This window comes from Oenanthe melanoleuca, chromosome 2 (assembly GCF_029582105.1).
Source record: "Oenanthe melanoleuca isolate GR-GAL-2019-014 chromosome 2, OMel1.0, whole genome shotgun sequence".
In the NCBI taxonomy this organism is placed as follows: Eukaryota; Metazoa; Chordata; class Aves; order Passeriformes; family Muscicapidae; genus Oenanthe; species Oenanthe melanoleuca.
This window is the reverse complement of record NC_079335.1, coordinates 59,654,358-59,678,648: the sequence shown is the minus strand read 5'-3', so window position 1 is coordinate 59,678,648 and position 24,291 is coordinate 59,654,358. Positions and strand designations below refer to the sequence as shown.

The window sequence follows — 24,291 nt, the reverse complement described above, 5'->3', positions numbered from 1 at the left end:
CAGCACTCCCTTCCAGGGAAGCTGTTCAGCTCTCCCACCAGGGCCCTCTGAGCTCCGTGAGAAGCAAAGGCAACATCTTGCAGTAAGTGCTGCTTCAGCAATGTGAGGCTTCAAGTTCAGAATGCCAGAGCTTGGCTCTTCATCCTGTATGGTGTTCTCAGGACAAGCCAAGGAGCTGAATAGCCATGGAAAATTATTACCCTCCACTAGCAGTACTGCAGGGTTGCTGCTTAGATTGTTTAATTCATAACTACATTTTGAGCAAGGCGGGGAGTTTACAAATTAATTGCCTTGCCTGGAAAGGGGGGAAGCTGCTTCCAGTGCTGATCTGATATGGCTGATGGAGGCAGATGTGATATATACATAACTTTTTTTCACTTTGCTCACCCAACATTGTCACCTTTTCTTATGACAGCATATGCTTCCCTGTGCATTATTAAACAGGTATAGTCAGTCATATCCTGGGAAATCATAGGAAGAGTTTGGGAATCCAGGTAAATTATATTTAGAATACTATGAGCGTGAAAGAATGATGGCATTTATTTCCTTTTCTTTGGAGCACTAAAATAAGAGCTCCAGCTTCTCATGGCATTCATGGAAAAGCACAAGGATTTTCCAAGTATCTCTTTGTATTGTCTGCAAGAAACTTTGTGCAAATTTGGCATGAAGCACCTGTCACCCATTATTACAGCTGTGAATATAGCTTACCTAAGAATTACGTAATTAAAAGTTACCCATATAATTTTCAAAGGACTGATGTCACCATGTCTGAAAAAATAAATTCGGACACGATTGTTTCAGCCCTCCCAAGGAACAGAACTGTCATCAAAATTCACAACTCAGCCTTGTATATAAAGCATAAGGCTGCAAGTCTGTCATTAGCTCAGCTACTACACTGTTGTTCCTGGCCATAATGAATCTATACTTCAGCTGGATTTTTTGGCACTTTGGTGAGAAAGCTCTGGACAGCTGGAAGAGACCTGTTCAATCATTTTTTGCTTTTTTCTTTGTATCAATTTTCCACCTGTGAAGCCCAAAATCCCACCACCAAGTGCAGCTGCAACTCCTGCTACTTTGAAGCCTGCAAGGAGACCAATAGGACCCCCCACCACTCCACCAATGACTGCACCTGCCACTGGCAGAGCTGCCAACTTGTATTTTGCAGCCTGTAAAGGAAAAAAAAATAGTTAGAATACTTGCCTGTGGCGATGTGCATTTTCCCCTCACTGCTCTTGGCAATGACTTGAATGCTCAATGATAAATAAACTTTACAAATTAATATTTTAAAAAAGTATGACAGAATATGCTAAAACCAATTAAAAATCAGCTGTCTTGTGTATGCAGTTGTGAACCAGATCTTGTCACATACTTCTGGCTGCTGTGTACACTGGGTGTTACCTGGTCACCATTGTTAAATTAGAAACTGAGAAAACACTCAGACTTTGCAGTGATGGGCCTGACTCCAGCTTTGGGGTTTATTTAGCAACTGACATGGAACAGGATGGAAATGACAAATTATCATCAACCTCTTGTTAAATGTTTATGTGATTCTAGTAAGCCAGTCACTGACTGCACTTGTCTTTGCAGGTAAACCAAAGTAACCATCAGAACAGTGTTTAAAAAGGCTCCCCCAAAATTAAATAACTGTATTTTCTAGCAGCCTGGATGCGACAGAAAATTACAAGAGAGATTGATTTTTTTCCTCTGCTACCTGTGGGTCATTTCTTCCTTATTTCCCTAATTGCTGGTTCCCTCAGCATTAAAGACGGCAGATCAATGGGGTTAATACAGAGGGTGGCTGGGAGGCAGAGCACCATTGATTCACCAGCAGGAGCAGATCCCTACCTTCCCCAAGTTTTTGGTTCCCTCTTCAACATTCGCAGCAGCACTGTTGACATGGTCTTCAATCCTGTCAATCTTCTCCTGCTGGGACTAGATGCAAAGGAATTATGAGTGAGGGAACCTGCTGGGAAGCAGCAGTGAGCCAATACACACCATTTTAATGCCTGTAATCAGGGCCCCACAGCAGCTTTCATCTGCACCCGGCAGCCTTAGTGGTGCTCCATGATTAGCATCTGATAAACTCTGCTGAAAGTACAGACTTATTTTAAAAAAAGCTAAACTATTAAGTAATAATATGGGGTGGATATTAGACAATTCTTGCTGCAGTTAGAGAAAACAACTCAAAACAGATGATTTCTAAATCTTTTCTATGGATAAAGGAATTCACATTCCAAAAGGAAAAATAATCCAAATTAGCCTGTTTTGTTTCCTGCTGAGTCTCACGTTCAAAGAAGAAGTTCTATAAAGGGCATTTATAAGATCAGTACTAACTCTAACATACAAAGCTTCATCAAGAAATCTAAGAAGTGTTTAATTATGACATTATAGAACAATAACTTTAGAAATAGTGACAGCACGAAAAATCTACTTGATGTTGCTCTGTATTTTACTGTTTGATTTTACAAAAACATTCCATCCTTTCTCCAAATGCAGTCAGTCAGGTTCCCCTGCAGTCTCTCCCAGGGAACACTGGCGCAGAAGATAAAGGGGTCTGAGGGTTTGTTTGTTCTTATTCTAATCTCAGCAGTATGCAGGCTGTTTTATGTCACAAAATAATGAGATGGCTTCAGCTTAAAATAAAAGGCATTTTGAACCTTTTGCCTCTTTCTAATTTAGAAACTGCTGAGTACACCAGCTCTGGTATTCATCTGCAATGCAGTCCACCCACCTATTACATCTAATGATGGTTAAGTGCAAAATCCAGGAAGTCCTGGGAACAGGACCTCTTCCTTTAACCTTTAGAATACTGAATGAGCATTTTTGCAGTCCCTCTCTAGACTAATGGTTTTTACTTGGGTTTCTTTGTATAGATGAAGCAGCACATACTCAGCAGAAAAGATAAAAGATAGGTTATTTATCCCTACTAACCCAACAGCAATGACATTAAAGAACTCACCCAGGACATGAGAATTGTGCATTTAAATTCCTTGTGGCATTGGGAGCCCACGTTTTGGCAATGCAGTGAGAGCACAGAAAGGGCATGATAAAGGTAATAAAGGATTTTTCTAGCACTCCTGATTAAGTGAGAAAAGGGACCTGACAAATACACACGCTGTGCAGTAAAAGCTGTCACCACCATTACAATTAGAGATTGTAAAAACAAACAAGAGCTGGGTAGAAGTCTGCAGTCAACACTGCAGAGCTTCTGTTAAGGTTCAGCTCATTGTAGCTGGAACGTTGTAGCTGCTCCAGTGACAAGAACTTGGAAGCAATTCCCAGCACTAGTGCTGAAAGAGCAGTCTGCTGCCTCCTCAAAGTGTCATCTTGGTAGAGCCTGCATCACAGGAGAGACACATCCTCATTTTTTGTCCCCATCTAGGAGTTACCCATGCACCCTATTTTTGTAGGAGACTATAGGACAGAATGCAGAATTAATACTTACACAGACTAAGAGAGAAAACTCAGTCACCAACTGATTGAGCTCAATCAAGTCCTGCAAATAAAAAACAAATGTTATTCTGTAATAGTTGCTAAAACCAAGAACACCAACACAGCAGGGAGGGAGTTCCAACATACCCCTTCTAAACTTTCCCAGGACTCAGCTGCATTTTCTTCCTGAGGTATTTCCGGAAGGCGGGAGATCTGGATCAGACTTTGGGAGCCATCCTTCACTTCCGTGTTATATAAAGTTTCTGAATGAGAAACATGATGCTTATAAATAAATGCACCAAATCAGAATGTAGGTGTTGTGCAGACTTTCTCACCCTTGAAGTCTCTCAAGGGTAACCTAATTCAAGCCAGGCAACAGCCCCAAAAATTATCATATACAGAGAAGCCTTACAGCACTACACAGTTTCTTAAAAGGGTGTTATTGAAGAAGAAATAGGTTCCTTTCTATTAGCACATTTTCACAACCAGTCCTGAAATGATACTAAATTATACTCCTGCATTCAAGGTCATTGAATTCATTTTGTATCGACCAGACTGAGAAAACTGAGCTTGGGACAAAAACTTTTCATTTACGTAAGACTCATAAAAATGCTGTGCTCCCAAAACTGAACAGACAGTTACTCATTTTATGATTGATTATCATGCTGCTGGTTTGATTTTCAGCCATTGGGAACTAAAAGAAACTGGAGGAAAAAGCTTTCAAAGCAAAAGCAGTGAAACCCAAGTCATATGGTGCCCAGCATTTCATGCTGGATCTGTTGGGTAAATGGTACTGAGGATGGCAGATATTTGCAGCTCAGTGCTCTACACAAGATATTCTCGAGTATGTGCCTCCCTAAATCACCTGGACTGAATGCAGAAGACATTAGGACAAAGTATGGTGTTAAAAACGGGGAATGACAGACAGTGAGGTGGCCCTGGGGAGAGCAGAGACAATGAGCAGGCACACTCACACCTCCTCCAGTCACAGCCCACTGTGAATGTCATGGACATGCCTCTAATTGTGGACAAGTTGAGTGGCAATAAAATAAAAAAACAAACAAGTTTGGCTTGGCAATACAAGGACTGAGGAAGAGCTTGGGAGTCTGAAAGGCAGACTGGAGAAGGTGTGTATGTAAGCACAGTGCAAACATCATCTCAATTCAAACAACTCAATTTCTGAAGGGAGATCACTCCTTCAGTAGGACACTGGTGTTTTCTTCCCTGGGATGGCAGTCCCAAGAGAAAGCTTATTATGGGGAAGACTGGTTAGATATGTCTAACAATACTAAAGTGTAAATATTGTATTAAAATCTTTAGATACAATGATTGTGCCAAGGTACGATAATAATATTATATAACTGTTACAACAACAGATATGACCAATGGAAAAGAAATAAATATAATCATATTTATAAAAAAATCAGTAATAGTGCATGCTTATTCATGGAACTAATTTAAGATAAAATAAAAATGATACATTTTCATAATATTTGTCCATTTCTCAACATTTTTATCCCAATATCTCATAACACATTAAGGACCCAATTGTGCTACTTTCAGCTAAGTCTAACATGAGTGAAGCTGATATTTAGACATAATTACTAAGTAAGCAGAGTAACAAGAATGCACTAAACAATTTGGGGGCTTATTTGGGCTTGTTTTTATTTCTAATGATTTCTATCCCTTTTCCTTTAAGAATCCAGACATGGAAGGCACTTCATGTTCTACAATCATCACCTGTTCTTCCAGAACATAGTTTTGATTAATAACCTCAGATTAATTAAGGTTGCATACTCAGTTCTAAAATATTCCTTTCCCCTTTTCAACATAATTAATTATATATCCAAATGTGTGTATTTTTTCGAGAAAACTGTTCTGTCACATACTCTGGCATTTATCAAAGGTTTTGAGGATTTTATTTCATTTCAATCCTACACAATCCTATTTCAAAATCAAGTTTCTTCTGCCCAGAAAGGTGTACTATTCCCCAATCAGCCACATGGCATGTTAAGTTGGTTAAAATGAAAATATTCATAATTCAAAAGCAAAATAAATATCTCACTAAGCAAAACTGCCTTCTCCCAAGACCTTGCTCTGGTCTGTTCCTAACAATCTATGCTGACCTACTGTAGAAAAGCATATCCTTGAAAGTGTATAAACGATACCAAAGTTTTGCTTGACACACATTCTAGAGAAATTAAAACTGTAATAGGGTTTACATGTTATCATTTTGTAATAACTAAAAATCAGTGAGGAAAAATTCCTCATGAAAATTCTTTATTCACTTTAAAAAACTAAGATAATGAACAAGAAGGGTAAGAGGTGGTCACATTTGGGCTGAAAGTTGGAGTAAGGAATTTATATTCACTCCTTCACTTTTTATCAAGTTTAACCAATTTTAATAGAATTGAGAATGGAAGTGACTTCACCAGTTCATTTATACAGTGTCTCCACAGAAATACAGTAATACAAAACACCTCTGCAGATTTCACAGAGGAGCTTTACATGTCATTACACTCGAGATAAAAATCTAATGCTCTGGAAGATTCAATACGTTGCTTAAAATATTTCAGGAATTTTAAGAGTGGAGTCTCACCTTTTGTTAATATTTGTTTAATATGCAATTAAATTCCATTTCTATTGGCCCTCAGTTGAGGATGGTGAATGGGGGAAGGGATTTATCATATCACTGACATGCCTTCTAAAAGGGAGATTTGAATTTGTAAACTCCTGCCTTCTCTACCAGATGGGAAGCAACATGCTACAAAGAACGGGCATGTATTGAACCTCCTTTGATTAAGATCAACAGCCAAGATTTGCTGTCAGGACTGCAGCCTCTAAGCACAAAAGAACAGGCAATATACTGTGTCTGGGTTAGCAATTCCACAGGGCTGCTTGCACAGGCAGGCAAACTTAAAAAAAAAAAAAAACTGTTTAATTGTATTTAGTTGTCTGACTGTCTGTTTTACTTTAAATGGGGTGAATTTCCACATTCCTGAGCAGACTTGCAGATGCCTGTCATTCCAGTAATACTGTTTTTGTTCTTCTCATCCCCATCTTTCTAATCAATTTATTTGGCCTTCTGAAGTGCTGTTGTACTAAATGTCCTCTGTACTTCAAAGGTATTCCAGATTTCAGAAGCAGTCCTGTTCTTTGAAATTAAACTCTAGTTCCCATTTGCCACCTATGTAATTGTGTAAAAAAGAGAAGCAGGAATCCAGGACAAAGCCTTTCCAATGAAATATTGGAATGTACTGAGAACTGCAGAAAGTCACCAACAGAAGAGGTATCTTAAATTTCATTTTGATCATAACAGAGAAGAGCTCACAAACAGACTGAAAGTAATGGCTAATATATATGAGGGGAATCACTGAATATTGAAGACAATGAGCTCGCCACAAAAGAGATGTCAACAAATTGGGTAAAATGATTAACAGAAATTATGTGGAAGAAGTTCCTAAAAGATAAAAAACTGCAGAATTGCTGTCAGACACAAAAAAAAACAGGCTGGGCTGAAGATGACACCAAATTGTCCTGATGCAGAGGAAGATGTTTATGCTTCAGCATGAGTTCTTCAATGTCCTGGATGCCAAGAATTTGACACATGATGTGAGTATAAAGAAAAATACAAGCACAGAAAGTTACTATCATGAAGACCAGGACATAAATATATTGCAACTACCAAGAGGCATAAATGGTAGCAGGAAGTTTCTGTGAATGTTTTTGAAGTTAGAGGAAGACCAAGGACATGGAAATGCATTGCCAGATATAAAGGTAGCTTTCAGTATGTATCTGGTGCAATTAATTTAAATAAGAAAGAAAGATACCGGCTGATAAAGAGAACAGGTTAAAAATATTTAGGTGAGCTAGGCCTATTTATGGTCTGAAGGTTTGATGAAATTTACTCTAGAGCATTTTTAAGAAACAGCCTCTGAAATTTCAAGCATATTTTTGAGAACTTGAATAAGGTGGTTCCAGAGGACTGCAAGAGAAGAGACTTTGAAATTCACAAAGATATTAGAACAAACTACTGAACCACCTAGTACAACATGTTGAAGGTGTTGCAGAGATGGAGATTTTTATGTCAGAAGCCAATTTAGTCTGTTCTGTTGGCCTTGTAAGAAGAGAGTTTTTTACAATAGGGGTGGTGAGGCACTGGCACAGGCTGCCCAGAGAAGCTGTGGATGCCCCCATCACTGCAAGAGTTCAAGGCCAGGTTGGATGGGGCTCTGAGCAGCCTGGTCTGTTGGAGGTATCCCTGTCTGTGGCAGGAAGCTTGGATCTAGATGACAGTCAAAGGGTCCCTTCTAACCCAAAGTTCTGTGGACCCTGTGTTTGATTTATCTTTATGTTCACAAGGCTTTCTGATACTACTGCATGTGACATTCTTGAAAGCAAGCCCAGTTGTCAAATCTCCTTTTCCTCCCAGCTCAGCCACAAGGTTCACTGGCTTGTTAATCACACTCGAAAGAGTTCTTGTAGTTCTGCATGCAGCAACAAGAAGGGTCATGAAATCAAATCTGACAGCAATTTCTTCTACAGTGCTACTGACTAAGAATGCTCTTTTGATTTTAAGACACATGAAATGCTCATATCATTTTAAGTAATAATTCTACTGCAGCAAACTAATTACAGATCTGTGGAAGGGTTTGATGTAACCAGCCTTCTCAGAGATCATCAGGAGAAAGCACTAGCCAGCACCAGGGCATAACAGAGACTTCTGAAGACAGAATGGTACAACAAAGATTGAAAGACATTTTATACAGAAAGGAGGAAAGACCAGCAAATATAGTTGATTTCTAGCATGTCACAGTGTGTTTTCCAAATATTTTATTTAAATGGATTTATACTCTTTTATTCTTTCTTCTCAGTTACCAAGTTAAAATGCTACAGGAAGAGATTTTCTTCTTAGAGACTTGCTACTCTTTTCCATATATTTCAGCAATGCTGTATTGCACTGTCATATAAAAATCTTCTTGGCATTTCTTCACTAATTCAATGAAAATGGCCAAAATTATTATTTGCACATGATCAAGTGATTTGCAGGGGAGGGGAAATGAAGCCAAACAATCTTGAAACATGAATGTAAGTATTCTGCTTCCTATGAACAGTCCACTATTTCAAGATCCAACGCTACAGGATCTTTCTCATGGAAGGCCATAGAAATTTAATTTTTAAAGATACTTCAGGATTTTCTGCTTATCAAAATTCAATCACAGGGCATGAAAAAAATGTGGTGTAGGGAAAGAAATCTACTTCATTAACAATACTGTTCAACTGAAATCCCATTTGTTTATTTCATTTATATCTGGTCAGAGAAATGGCATACTGGATAAAACAACAAAGATACAATAAATACAGAAATGAAATTCTACTACCTTGTCCTAGAGTTGCAGATCTGGTTAAAGAGGCATCCTCCTGTCCTTTGAGTTGCCTTTTAAGTTCTTCTGCAGATTCAGAATGCAGCTGCAGGAAGTCTTTAATGGCAGTTGAAGCTTCCTCTTTAATGGGATTTATCATTCTCTGCAGAACTGGGATATCTTCCTGCCGGACTCGCAAACAGAGTTTCTCCATCTCTCTCATATTGGCACGGAGTTGCTGCAAGAGTATTAAGAGTTATTTTGTAGCTTACTGCTATGTGAGAACACCAGACACCTTCAGTGCCTGGGAAGCATCTATCACTTTTATGATCAAGGCAGAAACATTTTTGAAGCCATCGCCACCACTATTTTGATTCTTCTAGCTGTCAGTTTTGTACTTTATCCATTTCTCCAAGTCAGTTTGTTTTATTTTGGGTTTCAATTAAAGCATTTAATCAATTATTCTGTGTAATAATTAACTATTTCACTGTGTAATTGCTGAAGTTATTTCTGTTTCTCTGGTCAATTTACGTCTTTGCCAAAATATTTACACAAATTGCAACAAGTTGCAATAATATCTAAGTAAAGTAAGTGACTGCTTCTCAAAATATGCTTGTTTTATATTAGTAAGTGACTGTGGTGATCACAGGACCTCAGAATACAGTCATTTATAATCCCCAACTATCCCAAAATTTTCACTTTCATTTTGTGAAGACAACTTCAGGGGCAAAGGAGAAAAAAAAAACTGACTATCTGGAAAAGCAAGATCTAGATGGAACTGGTTTTATTTATATACACTAGTGGAATTAATTGCTCTTCATATTTATGAAAAAAACAGTAGAAAATATAATTAGAGAAGGAATTTATTCAACAACATGTTGAAGTAGCATTACACAAACTTCCAAAGAAAGAACTATTGATTCGTTAAAATTGTGTCAAATTACTAAGATTAGATTAGATTAGATTGTGCTTAAATTGAGAGTGCTATTAGCCAAATTAGGCTGCATTATTCAAGACTAACCTCAGGTAAAACCACTGATTGACAATTTTTATAAAGGGAGATAAAAAAAAACTCCCAACTTGGGAAGACACTGAGCTGAATTTGCAACATGATAGCTAGGAACTTCCCTCATACACTTTCCTCATTTCAGTCTTCCTCCTGCCTCCTGGTATCTTCCCCCCACGGCCTGCCCCTAAGTACCGAAAAAAGGAGAACATTACCACTTTCCTACTGCACCATGTGCCAAAATTCTTGGCTTATAGAATCTTGGAATTTCATTTAAGAAACAAAATGGGACTATCTAAACACAACACTCAATCATCTAATTTCTTAGAACTATGTGCAAGGGACTGAGGTTGATCATGCTGTTTTACTTCAGTAAAGAAAATTATTACTATTATCCTGTCTTTGGCAACAATGGAGACCAAAAAAAAAAAAACAAACTAAAAAAACTAGTGAAACAGTGAAACAATGACAACAGGTGACAACAGTGAGTTTGGGGTGAGATAACCATGATTCCACAGCAGTTTCTTTTAAAGAAAAATGAGAATTTTGCAGCTGAAATTGAGATAAAATGTAGTTCTGCTTGGGATCTGTATCACTGTGGCTGCTGCTGGGGCAAACTACAAGTTTGTGCAGTGACCAACAAAACACAACTGGCTGATGGAAATTTGCACAGATCCTGAACAGGAGCTTCAATAGATAAGAAGTGCTCACCCTAAGAAACAGCTAAACCAGATCCTCATTTCCACTGCTCATTATTACCTTGCTAATCAAAGAGAAATACTTCTGAGCAAGAAGATGGAAGAATCAGATGATGATATTCACCTATTTAGTGAAATTTAATTTTAGTAGCTCTTCCTTTGTGGTTTTGAAGAGGGGACCCATGTTCCACTTAAACATGTTCCACTTCTGTTAATTAAACAAGGTGACTGGATTCAGCCTAGCAAGAAAGTTCCGCCCTGCTGAAAGGAGTCACATCCCAGGAGCTCACCAGGGTGTAACATCATAAATGTTACAGATATGCAAATGACTGTGAACTCTTCTCACAATAATTTTAATGGCACAGAGTTTAATTTTCAGGTAGAGTGTCTCATCCCAACTGCTTCCACTTTTAAAACCAAACTTACTTAGCAGGGAAGGTAATACAAAATTCTCTTTTCATTTGTGGGAACTCCTAAGTTTCAAACTCTGCAAATTCAATCGAAAAGACAGAATTTTTCCTTATTATAATTGCAATTTTGTTCCATTAACTTCCAAAATCAAACAACAATCTTTGTTTCAAGTGGCTTTCTCAGAAAAACTGTAGGAAAAGAGAACTGGTGAAAATCTTGGGAAGTTTATTCCTTCAATGCAGCATCTGCTGTCCCTGTATTGTTTCTGTCAGTTGTTTATCTAATCTGGTCTTAATAGGACTTCTTCATGAAGAGCTACAACCTCCTTTACACCTCACTGCCAGAGTCTAGAATGCTTTAACATCTCCTTACGTCTAACAGAAATCTCTCTGGCCTCGGTTTATACCAGGTATTTCTAATCCTCTTTGTTCAAGACAAGGAAACAATCCTTGAAACAATCCTCTCCACGTTTGCGGACAGACAACACGATGCTGTTGGGCACTCTTTGGGCAAAATAACTAATATGTTGATCTTTTCAAGAAGTCCTGTCTTCTCAATTTCTGCCTGCATTCACTAGTCTCTCCCTATTCCCTTCATGCCTTCCTTATAATTGTGGTGCCCAAACTGGACAGACTATTCTACCTGGGATCCTACTACTGCTGACTAAAGAGATTGTAGGAGAGACCACACTGACTGCTCTCCTGTTTATGTATGTTTATATATCCCACTAAATTACCTGGCTTTTTTTAATCACTACTACACAATCAGTTGGCCTAGGTCAAAGGAACTCTGAGTTTAAGGATATCTTTACCCTGCAGATGGCCACAAGCTCCAACAATGAGCTGATTTTACACTGATACCACAAAGAATCTCCTGCAGAAATAAAGTTTTCTACACTATTCCTCATGCCCTCACAGCATATCTACACAGTATGCCAGAGAGGTACCTAATCTGAGGATCATTTTAGAAATGTTACAGAAGACCTGAGCCAAATAACCAAGTTTTGAAGATTTATGCAAAAAAACAGAGCTGATCAGAAACCACCTTTAACTTGTAAATTATTTTCAGCTGAACTAGAAACCATAAAAGTGAAAAAGAAAATATAGATTAACATTTTTCAAGCAGCTTTTCAGGTCAGAATAACACAGTGGTGAGACCATGTCAGCCTAAATACATTTTGCAGAACAGAGCCTCTTTTTGTGGGCTGAATAGACTAAAGCCAGATTGTTCATCCACTGCGTTTTTCAGGGGTTTGTTTTTTAGTTTTTTTTGTTTAGTATCTTATTTCCTCACTAGTAACTGCAGCATTTCCCTTCCTCTCACTACCAAAATGATCAGAGCAGTCCTTAGATGTTACAACAAAATACAGCCATTTCATTGAAATTAGCTTAAACCTTGTGTGATACAGTCGGCAGTATGCAGACAAAATCTAGAAAAGTGAAAATTCATTCAGGCATAATATTTTAAGAAGTCCATGGACTGTCCCTAAAAAACGAAAATATACAAGAGCATGTTCAGAAAAACTAATACATGATATACAAGAGTTATTTTCTCAATATTTTGGAAAGGCTATCTTCATGCCCTGTGCAAAGATTTATCTGTTTTCTTTGCCTTCTTTTATGGAAGTTTTTAATGTGGCACCCAGTCACTTGAAAGCAGAGCAACAGATTTACACTCATCTATACTTCTATTATAATTTTGACCATCATCAAAATTACAACAGAAGTAATTATTCTGGGTAAACTGAAAATTCAGAAAAATGGCTAATTATGTGCACATGGATTAAATGTAGAATGGCTGTGCATATATTTGTCTAAAACCTGTGGCGGATGCCTTGGGTCAATATTGACTTAGGGATTCCTAATGTATTTTTACAACATCTAATTTTGAGAGCAAAGTGTGTGCTGCAGAGAACATTTGGTATCACAATAATTAATCTGATTTCTTTGCAAACAAACAGATCACAAGTCCATCGGTAAACATTTAAACAGCTTACAGCAAACACATTCTACATGTCATATAATTTATTATCAAGTACTCCAGACTACTAACTATTTAATTAAAACAAAGAGCCAGTCTGCTCTTCTTGCATGGACCCAGATACTTATTCTGCTCTCTGGGTATCAGAATGTGAACCACTTTAATGCATCTAGATCTGTATTCAGAGCTAGAAGCAATAAGCATTAAATAAAACCCAAGAAAATTTACTTTGACTGAAAGTGAAAACAGCAAGCTTTAGATTCAAGACAAATATAAATGTTTCTAGAGACAAATAAGCAGTTTTCTTATTAAAGCACTTAAAATATCTAAAAATAACATCTTCAACACAATTATTTTTTCTCTAATTATTGATAGATTTTTGTCTTGCTAAAGAAATGATAATTTATGGTAATTTAAATTTACAAGAGAAGCCTTTCCCACAACTCAGATGTCAAAACAGATTAGAGAACAGATATAAGCAAATGCATGCTTACTACACCACACCTGTTAAAATGCCATTGTTTTAACAGAACTTTCACCTTTGGAAGTTTCTTTGAATATGAAGAATAAACCTGTACTAAGATTTCAAAAGAACTTGGTGAAAAATCAAAACACATACTCAAATCTTCGATGAGCAGGAATATCAACTGGGTTTCATGTGTCACTTTATATCATCTATACTAAACAAAAAGCTCACTAGCACCTTCCATTCCTCAAATCAGACACATAACTGCAGCTCTGCCTACCGTGCCTACCATCTAATTCTGTCGTTCAATCAGGATTAAGTTCTTCTTTCTGAGGTTTTACTGGTGGTTTTTTTTTTTATTATTTTTAGCCTGGTATAATTTCCCACAAGAGTCATTAAGACACTGAAACAAACATGGGAATTCACAGTGTTAGAATTGTGAGCAATGGTTTAGGACTGTGCCACCTGTGCCAATCCTGCTTGTCTATGTGCAGTGTAGGTCACTTACAGTAGCAAAGACAGGTCCCTCCTCTGAACAACAACAGGTCCCTCCTATGAAAACAATACAAGATGCCTCTCCTGGCCAAAACACGTCTGTCCCCACAATACTGGCAGTGCAGCTGTTACAGCCACCAGATACTGTATCTGCCTCAGTGAACTTTGTGCTGCAGATGTGGTCTTTGTGTTCTTCTGTACTGATAATCGACTTTGCCTGTGTGCTATTTAGCTGATGTTTGGCTGAGTCTCTCCATCACTTTCATCAAGACATAGGTGTTTTTAGAAATGGTGTATGATTCCCTGAGTGCTGAGTTATAGATGACTATGGATGAAGTCACTGAGATGATGCTTGTGCTGACAAATGTGCTGGTATTTCCTCCCTTGATGATATAATGTACCTAACAACAGATGTGCACACCAAGCTAGTAATCCAGATGTTCTCTACATCTGAAATCAGGCTTTAAAATTAGCAGTATCCCTTATTGCAACAGCTGTCTTCTAATTTAATAATGTAAGAGGATAGTTTACAAAAGATCACAGCCTCTAAACTTGTGCTTCTTCAAGAATATGGAAATATTTCCGACTGTATTTGCCTCATAGGACACAATTAGGAAATCCCCAACTTTTAAATGAAGCAAAGCAAAACTGTGTGCTTGCTTGTCAAACCCACCTGTCAAGTGTATGTCTCTCTGAAGGTCCATCCCTGAGGTAACCAGAACTATGTCTGTAATTCAATCACATCAGTAGCACAGCCATTTTCATATTCTTACCTGAACCGTTCGTCCTGCGTTGATGTGCTCTTCGTGCAATCTGTCCCACAGCCTGCATCTCTGATACTAAAACAGAGAAAAAAGATTCCTTAGAATTGCTATTTTTACCAATTGCCTAGGCAGAACAAAAAAGCCACCTTTGGTAAATGATCAGTTTAATTTTTCAAAACTGAAAGTAAAGAAGTTGAGTCATAAACAATTCCACTACAAAATCAGAGACGTAAATAGCAATGTATTTTGTGAAAAATTTTTGTACAACATATTTTATTGAACTACAGACAACTAGGGTTTCAGTATCAGTTTTTAACACCCAAGTGATATTGCATCCTGACACTGCTGTGGCATAAGTCTCTTCATGGGCAGTAGAACAAATGGCAGAAGAAGGAAAAAGGAGTAGAATAGTGGATAAGCAGTACTGGTCATATAGGACAACGAGGTATCTGATACTACTGACAAAGAAAATGGCAGTCATCACACAATGCTGCTGACTGCATTTACACTGAATATTTCTAAATAGTTACAAACACAGCTACAAGAACCATCAGGCCAGATCTGGCACCTCCATCAGGCTCCACTAACTTCAGTGGGAAACTATCCATACAGTACCTTCCACAGGACAGAGACCAGACTAACTATTACATTAGCAGAGAGCAAGTTTGGCAAAAGAACTGCATATTATCACATATCAACCTTTTCATATTTAATCAGTCCCTGCTACAGGGAGTTGACACAAATAATACAGAGGGTTTAACATTAAAAAGAGTAGTAAAATAATAGAAGTAGAAGCTGTGATTCCTGGAATGTGTGCTGAAACTATCAAAGAATGTATTTACAGTATCACGCATTGATTAATTTACAATATTAGAATATTTATTTAATTGTTTAGATAAGGCAAAATATTTACTATGATTTGCAAGGCATTTTTATGTAAAGCTTAATTCCTCAATTTCTTAATAAACTTTGTTACCAATAAAAACCTATCTACAGCCTGTATCTTTACATAATTATTTTCATAATTTTAGATGCCACAGTAATAAGGATCACAAAGTTACTCAGCTTCCTAAAAAACACGGAGAAATCTAAAGTTACTACTTATTTTCAGAGCTAAAAGGTCTTTCATGTTAGGACTTTGTAGTGCTATGGAAGATAAAAGGTTTAGTGTTCAACAAAGCCAGATTAATGTCATTCTTCTAGGAAACTGAATAATAACAACCTCTGAATAAATTGCTATGCCATTAAAATTACTGACAGTGTTCTTTAAAGTAAAATGGACAAAAAAAGCCCTCTATCAACAATAGATCTTCCAATTTAGTCACCCTGAAACAGTACTGAAACAGGAATTTCTGAAGTTTTAACAGGAGGGTTTAGGGAAAAAATCACCTATTTGATTTCAGCTGACTGTAATACATTGTCCAAATAACTAATAATAATAAATCCTGTTATCCAGTTAAGAAAAATTCCTCAGGAAACCTTTACTGCTCTTCATAATTTCTACTAGAGATGTTCATCACATTCATCTAATATATTGTTTTATTACTTTGCTTCAAAATCCAGAATATGCTAGTGACGAGCCCAGAGAATCCAATGCCTTAACACACCAACATTCACGTGGTCAGAGAATTCCTCCTTGTTGACTTCTCTTTGTCATGCAACACAAAGTAGGCCATACTCCTTGACAGTGTTCACCCTGGGGGCCTCAAGTATAGTACAGCTTGAGAAGAGATGGTATTGAGATTATTTATTGTGGAAGTTGGGGCTATTCAGAAGAGAAGGCTGCATGGAGACTTCATTGCAACCTTCCAATACCTGAAGAGGGCCTACCAGGAAGCCAGAGAAGGAATCTTTATCAGGAGCTGTAGTGATAGGACAAGGAGCAATGGGTACAAATTACAAGAGGAAATTCAGGTTAGAAATTAGGAAGGAATTTTTTATTGTGAGGATGGTGAGACACTGGAAGAGGTAGCAAATGCCCCAACCCTGACAGTGTTCAAAACCAGTTTGGGCAAGGCCTTGAGCCTAGTGGAAGCTGTTCCTGCCCATGGCAGTAGGGCTGGGACTAGATTATCTCTAAGATCCATTCCTACCCAATAGCATTCTATGATTTTATCCTGAATAAATATGTGTAAAACTAAGGGAGGTCCATGAAGTTAAAACATCTATGGAATCCTAACCTGTTATGTCAGGTCCAGAGGAGGGCCACAAAAATGGTCTCCTGTGAAGAAAGGCTGAGAAAGTTGGGGTTGTTCAGCTTGGAGAAGAGAAAGCTCTTGAGAGACCCTATTGCAGCCCTTCCATAAATAAACAGGGCTTAGGAGAAAGACGAAGACTAAGGCTTATAGTGACAGCATAAGGGGCAATGCTTTAAATGTTTAGAGGGTAAGCTGACAATGGACATAAGAAATTTGTTATATTGGGTGTGGTAGGGAACTAGAACATGTTGCCAGTGAAGCCGTGGATGCCCCAACCCTGGAAGCCCAGGTTGGATGGGGCTTTGAGCAACCTGATGTAATGAAACGTGTTCCTACCCCACGGCATGGGGGTTGGACTAGATGAACTTTAAAGCTTCTCTTCCAACCCAAATCACTCTATAGTTCCATATTTCTATGATATTTCATCATAATTATGCTGTAGCCAAATAGTTTGTATTCCACAATAAAAATATAAAACATTAGGTTACTCTCAGGCACTCAATCTGTCTTGCTCTGTGTCCATTCTCTTGAGAGCACTCTTTAGTAACTTCCAGGCTTTTGCTTTGGATCCCTTCCATCTCTCCTTGAAAGTATCCAGTGGACATGGAGAGAACTCAAAAGTTTGTCATAATATCTCCTGCTGAAATCTCTTCAATAAATGTCCTATACAAATGTCCACATTTGGATAAGGACTGCAGGAAGACTCAGGTACCCTCATTTCTCGTTTTGTGTCACCTTGACATATCTTCCCACCACAACAAAGGTCCCCAGCCAAAGGTAAAAAGCGTTTTACACAACATCCTCTGGCACAGTCACAAGAAATTAAATTAAAATTGAAAGCAAGAGAGAAAAGGCGAAAAAGTGTCTTACAGCACTTTTATTTTTTTAAAGGATTGTTGCATATCACCAACAACGTTTAGGGCAGTAAGCCAAACAAAATCTCCACCTTCCTGTACAACCAAGTCAATTGCTGCTATCTAACAGAGACTTATAGACAGCTGTTCCTCTTTTGGATATACATGCATTTTATTCCCTCCTGGAGTGAAAGGCAATCCATTCCATGGAATGTGCTTTAGAAAACAAGAATTTTCATGGAGAAAACATGGAAAGAAAGAAAAAGTACAGAGAACTTATTTCTTAAGGCTATAGCTTTTAAGTCTTCTAAAACTGTCATACAGAAAGTTGGACTCTCATATAGTTGAGAAGCAATGATGATGAATTTATGGTAGCCACTTCCTCTGAAAAGGTGTATTCAAGGTCAAATTTCATTATATATTGATTTTATAGTTTCTTCAAACAGTGATTTAGGAGATTAATTGTTTGGACTATCTCTAGATCCTAAGGTTTAAATCAATATTCATGAAATGAGGTTAGAGCTATTGGCTTCATCATAAGTAAATAATGTTGCTGCTCTAAGCAATTGGACATAATTAGTGATTTTTGCTTAAAAGTAGCCTGTAAAATAAACAGGATCAGATTCGATAAAATTATCCTTTTACCTCTAGGGATTTTGGTTTACATGGCTGAAAGTTAATTTTACAAAAACTATTGAAGAGAAAACCATCATGACAGCTCACCAAAGTACTGTAACACATTCATTATGGCTAAAATGCATATAAAAGATATAAAATCCAATTATCATACAAGTATTTCAACCAAACTACTGCTAACATTGGTGTTTACCATAAATGTAAAGGTCTTTCTGCACACAATTACAAATATAGAACTTTCATCTTCAGCCAAATTTGAATCAAAGCATTTTGTCATCAACTTCTCATTGAAAACTCTACATAATCTTTCAGCATGACTGCCTCTACACTGCAAAAAGAACTACAATAGTAAAAAGTGAACACTAACCTTCTCAATATTTATTTGGTGCTTTCTTAACCTTTCCAAATCTGTTGGAATTGCCACTTTAATGAATTTCTGAATTGCAGGTTCGATTCGGCGGAGTTTAACTTTTTCCTCATCTTCAGACATCCTAAAAGCAGCTTTCAAGTCAACAGTTGTCCAATATACCTTCACCAAGGTAAAAACCCAAAAAATTAAACAAGAAAGGTAAACTTGAATCACTTTTTAAAGAAATAAAAAGATAAATCAGTCTTTCTAATGATCACATATCCCCCCAAACCACAATTAAGCAGTATTAATACTTAATATCTCGATGTTTGCAATTAAATGTATTATCTCTATTTATTTGCAAGCTTTGAGGATCATTTTTCATAAAATTTAACACTAACAAGAAGGGAATAAAACAGCTAAGTAATTAAGGCAGAGGCAAACGTGCTTTGCAGCATAATGATACATGAAAAGGTTTGAAAAAAACCTTCCAATTAGATGCTTTGATTGATCAGAGCTCATATTTTGCCAATTCACATTCAGAATCATCTTAAAATCTGTAAAACGTGTCCTGAAAAAACACCAGAATAAAATTAATTTTTAATTCCATTCCCAGGAAATGTTAAGAGCTCCTGAATGAAGACTTGCAGTCCAAATTGCTTATGTTCCCTACTGACAGAGAGTAAGGCATCACCTAGCAAGGGGTATAAATAGGCTGCTGAAGTATTTGCAGGACCAGTAAGTATGTAAGCAGCCTGAATTCTGTTCCCTGCGTAGTGTAAAACATATTTTTTGAATAATTTTAGAAGAGAGATGTGTAGTATTGTATATAATAGCATTTATCTACAGAGCATAGGAGTAACATAAAGGAATTCCATTATGCTGAATGCACACAAGGGGAAAGAAGACATGTATGACAAAGTTTTGCCACAAGTGTCAGTAAAGACATATGCCACCTTGGTTATATGGAAATACCTGAAGTACATCAGCTATCGTATCAGAATGGTTTCCCTGATTTTTGTCTTTCAGTAATTAAACTGATTTAAAGTAATTAACCCAGCATAATCCTCCTGCTACAGATGAGACACAGTAGAATGTAACAGGTTAAAAAACATTCCTGTTTTTCACACAGCAAAACATATTACCAACAGTGAAATTAGACACCACTTTTCCCACATCTGCCTATGGTGGGAAAATGCAGAGTGAGGGCGTTGACATTTTTCGGAGACCTGTGATTCAGGCAGAGAGAACATGAGGGCAGACACCAGCTGATGGCACTGGGTCTTTGATTGAACTGCTCAGTGCTCAGACCCAGCCCTCTCATGCAGGCTGCAGGGAGCACAAGTACAAACCTGCTCCAAACTCAAAGGAGACACCTGGGAAGAAACTCCCAGCAAGAAAGGGGAAAGCACTTCTGGTATAGGGAGGAAGATGGTTGCAAATAAAACAACACTACATTTTTCACAAGAACAGAATGCTAACAGGAGACTCTCCTCCTTTATCTATCCCACTCAACAAAGAAATTGAAAACTGTGGAAAGCTGACTGTTTACTGAGAGTAGACCAGGTTAGGGGAAGTCAATCTTTAAGGTTTCAATGAGACATCTTTTTTCAGAACCTCAAAAGGAAATTATTTCATCAACTGACTTTGCAGTCATTGCTAAATCTCCCCACTTCAAATTATAAAGAGACACTAACAAGCAGTCTTACAAATCCCCTTCTAACCCAAGGCATTTAATAATAACAACCTTCAAATAAACATGCAGTGGACCAATGACCTCACACTTTCAGGCTGCAAAAAGAACTTTATACCTTTTGTATTGATTCACTCTTTTCACCAAAAACAGCAGTTAAAATGCAAGGTAATAAAAAATACATCCTATTATACCTTGGACACTACAGTGCCTAACTTTTGAAAGAGGCACTCATATATCACAGTTCTGAGTCTAGAACTGATTTTTTTTAATAACATTCAAAAGATAAGAAGCATCATACTCCAAACTGCAGTACTTCCTCTTCAAACACACTTTTAATTTCCTGGCAGCTTATACACTAATCCATGAGTTTATGAGCTAGAATTAATTAAAAATTGGTTCCCTAAAGATATTTAATAGCCATCACATCCTTTTCCTTAATACTGAATCATCTTGAAGAAGTGTTGATGCAAACTCTTCAAACATATAACACAACATGAACTTACAGGAACACACAGCCCATTCTGTCTTAGAAGAAACACAGTAGAGACTAAGCTAAATTCACCCTAACTTTGTCCTTAACCTTTTATGACATCTGGAGATTGATGAGAGTAAAAACTGATAGTTTAGATGACTTACAATCTGGAGCACTGTAAAACCAGAGTTAATGTAAACAACAGCCATGCGCCTTGGGCAGATGATCTGAATTCTGAATTTTGAAGATTTGGCTGCATGCAGGGCTGTGGGCTGTAATTTTCTTCTCATTAGGAATTTCCAGACAGTAAAATAACTTCCATGACAGTGTCTACCAACCTTTTAAAGACATTGCTGTCTAAAATTTACTGTGCAGCAAGTTTGAAAAGCTATACAATCAGGTCTCCTGCTTAATTGTCTTTCAAACAGTATAGTAGCTTCTGCAACAAAAATTCTGAGCCATAAATTTCCAACACAGTGTCTTTTTTTTTTACGTTCATACAATATTAACATTAAATAAATAAAATTAACACTATGCATTTCTGCTTGTTGCTGATGCAATTTCAAGGAAACCTTGCGTATTTTATTTGACTTGTGTTCTCCCAAGCACAACTTTTTAACAACTCATTTCTGAAGTAATAATGCCTGTTCTTTCAGCAATCACAGAGTAACAGGACAGTTTAGGTTGGCAGGGATTTTCACATGCCATCACAGTACAATGTGAATCAGATGTCATGGCACAGGCTCCTGTCCAGTCAAGGTCTAACACCTCCATGGATGGAAAATCCACACTCACTAGACCCTTCCTTCAGTGTTTGACTATTGTCCAGGCTAAAAACAAACAAAACCAAACCATGACCACAAAGACCTTCCTTGTAGCTAAACCAGCTTGTGTCCACTGCTCCTCATCCCACTGTCATGCACCTCCAAGAACAGCCTGGCTCTACACCTTCTACCTGCAGCAGCATGATCTCCCCTTCCTTCACCTTCTCTTAAGGCTGAGCAAACCCACCTCAGTTTCTCCTAGAACATCACCTGCTCCAGCCCTCTAACCAGCATGTGGTCCACCACAGCACTCAGCTGCTCACCATCAAGTCTTCCCAACCTGTTCTAGGTACACAGCTTTCTTTTGCCTCTGCTGGAATTTTTGAGGTTTCTGTCTGCCCATATCTGCATCCCATCAAGATCGCTCTGAGTAGCAGCCCTGTCCAGCCTATGAATCACTCTCCTCAGGCAAGTGAAAACACTGCACTCAACATCAGCTTCTTAGGAAGGTGACTTGCCTCTTTCCTTGGATCTGAGTATCAGTGACTGAAATAACACTAATCCACAAGTAATCAAGACAGAAATGCGGAATAACTTTTAGTCAACTACATATCCAAAGCAGGCTGTAGCAGCACAAGTCACACAGCTGCAGTCAACCAGAAGTAAAATTCTTCCCAGGTATGGATGGTAACATACTTGCTACTTGGCATGAATTTCAGAAAATGCGAACACACCTCAAATGTTAACACTCATGGACTTTTGTTTGTTAACACTTATGAACTTCTGTTAAACTGCCCAGTGTTCTCCACTGAAATCCAGTACAACAATGCACAAGGAGTTCTGCTGGCCCAGGAAAACACAATACAATTCACTGATTTCATTTTAATTCACTCACAACACTTCAGACAACCACTGCCACTGGAAAAAATTATTGATAAGGGTTGAAAGGCCAAAAAGTTTTTCCCTGTAAATAAAATTAATTAGAATATAAGGACACACAACAGCTTTCTCCCTAGGGTGACCTGAAACATTTCCTAGAGTGGTACTGGCCCCAGAATTGCAGTGACACTATTGCTCACTTGGGTGAGGCCTGCAGTTAGTGAGGAACACGCTCCTGTGGCAGGCTACAGCAATCCAGGACTAAATTACATCTTTTTCTTTTTGTCTGTAAAATGGATCAAAATAAAATAACTTTGTTAGGCTGAAATAAGGCACAGCCACCAGGCCCAGCGTGCTCACAAAGTAATATGAAACTGCTCAGTGGTATAAACAGCCACACATGTGGGATCTCCCACAAAATACCCAGAATCAGCAGCCATACATGGCTGTGAATCCCAGTAGATCTGTGCTCTTGTGGATCATCTGGCAACCCAGCTTAGATCCAGGCAAGGCAAGGGCACATGACTGCTATTTGAGAAATCAGAGCAGACAACAGGCATTTTGTCTTGTATTGTATATGTTTAAGCCAGCTGCAGAAGGGCAGAAAATACCTAATGACTAACACGTGAACACCTTTAGCACAAAGCTGAACCGGTGGAGCAAGTCTGCAGTGGGCTGACACCTGCAGCAAGATGCCACAACAGTTCAACCTGCAATCAGAGCCCTAATACTGAATTCTTGGTTTTAACAGAACTATCCTTGGTATTAACACAGACTCTGTCTCACCCCAGAACCACACAATCAATTAGGTTGAAAAAGACCTTTGGGATCATCAGCTCCAACTATCAACATCACCCTGTCAACTAGACCACGGCACTAAGTGCCACAGCCAGCCTTTCCTCAAACACCTCCGGGGACAGTGACTCCACCACCTTACTGGACAGCCTGTTCCAATGTCTAACTAACCTTATGTGAAGAAACTCTTCTTGATGTCCAACCTGAACCTCCCCTGGTGCAGCTTAAGATCAACAGGTTGCAGAGGCCTACCCTGGCTGTACCATGCCCTGGAAAAGTAAACTGAGTGTGAAGAAAGCAGAAGCATAAAAAATTAAGATAGGCTTAAAGTCTTATATAAAAGGCTTCGAGCAGACTAAGCTAGTTCTTTTTCACTAGTTCTGACTTACAGTTCTAAAAGCTTGGGCAATACTAGGCTTAACAATTTGTCACACTGCTAAGAATAAGTAAGTAAACAAGCATATAAACGAGACAATCCAAGCTGCTGTGACAAGTTCTGTCCCGATGAGCGCCCCACAACCCGACCGCAGGGGCACCCCCGGCTGGGCACCCGCAGCCCCTCAGCCGGGCCGGGCCGGGCCGGGAGCGGGACGAGTCCCCGCGCTCTGCTCTGGGCCCGGGCCCGGGCCCGGCCGGGGGAGCGGCGGCCGCCGCGGCCTCGCCGAGGGCCCAGAACCGGCAGCGGCGGGGGGAACCCGGCGCTCGCTCCGCGCTGCGGCTCCCACCGGCCCCGTCCGCAGCGGCCCAGCGCAGGGCTCACCGTGCGCCCGCCAGGCCCCGGCCCGGCCCTTCCCTTCCCTTCGCCGCGCTGGCGCGGGGAGCGAAAGCGAAAGCGGAGCCGCCCCGCTGCCCGCTGAGTCTCTCCCTCCGCCCCCTCCCTGCCGCTCCCGGCCCCTCGGTCCCTCACCATCGGGCGGCCGTGTGGCGGGCGCTGAGCGGCGGCCCCGGGCCGCGGGGCGGGAGCGGGCGCTGGGCTCCCCCTCCGCCGCGGGGCGCGGCCCGGCCCCCGCCCGCCACACGCACACCCCCGCCG

General features: G+C 39.1%; 1 protein-coding gene across 3 annotated transcripts; it reads right to left on the bottom strand.

Moving 5' to 3' along the window:
- Window positions 1–781: 781 nt before the first annotated feature.
- On the bottom strand, window positions 782–24,267 carry STX17 (syntaxin 17). 3 transcript variants are annotated; one of them, XM_056484830.1, is made up of 9 exons: window positions 24,166–24,260; window positions 23,430–23,527; window positions 18,671–18,832; window positions 14,625–14,690; window positions 8,814–9,033; window positions 3,580–3,695; window positions 3,446–3,496; window positions 1,846–1,932; window positions 782–1,166 (listed from the first exon to the last, which is right to left on the bottom strand). In XM_056484830.1, the coding sequence occupies exons 3-9, from the start codon at window positions 18,791–18,793 to the stop codon at window positions 927–929; spliced, it is 903 nt and encodes a 300-aa protein (XP_056340805.1). In that variant the 5' UTR covers window positions 18,794–18,832; window positions 23,430–23,527; window positions 24,166–24,260; the 3' UTR covers window positions 782–926. The 3 variants fall into 3 exon arrangements, with proteins under 3 accessions (XP_056340805.1, XP_056340806.1, XP_056340804.1); XM_056484831.1 differs by lacking the exon at window positions 24,166–24,260 and adding an exon at window positions 24,019–24,115; XM_056484829.1 differs by lacking the exon at window positions 23,430–23,527 and having other exon boundaries at window positions 24,166–24,267.
- Window positions 24,268–24,291: the final 24 nt, after the last annotated feature.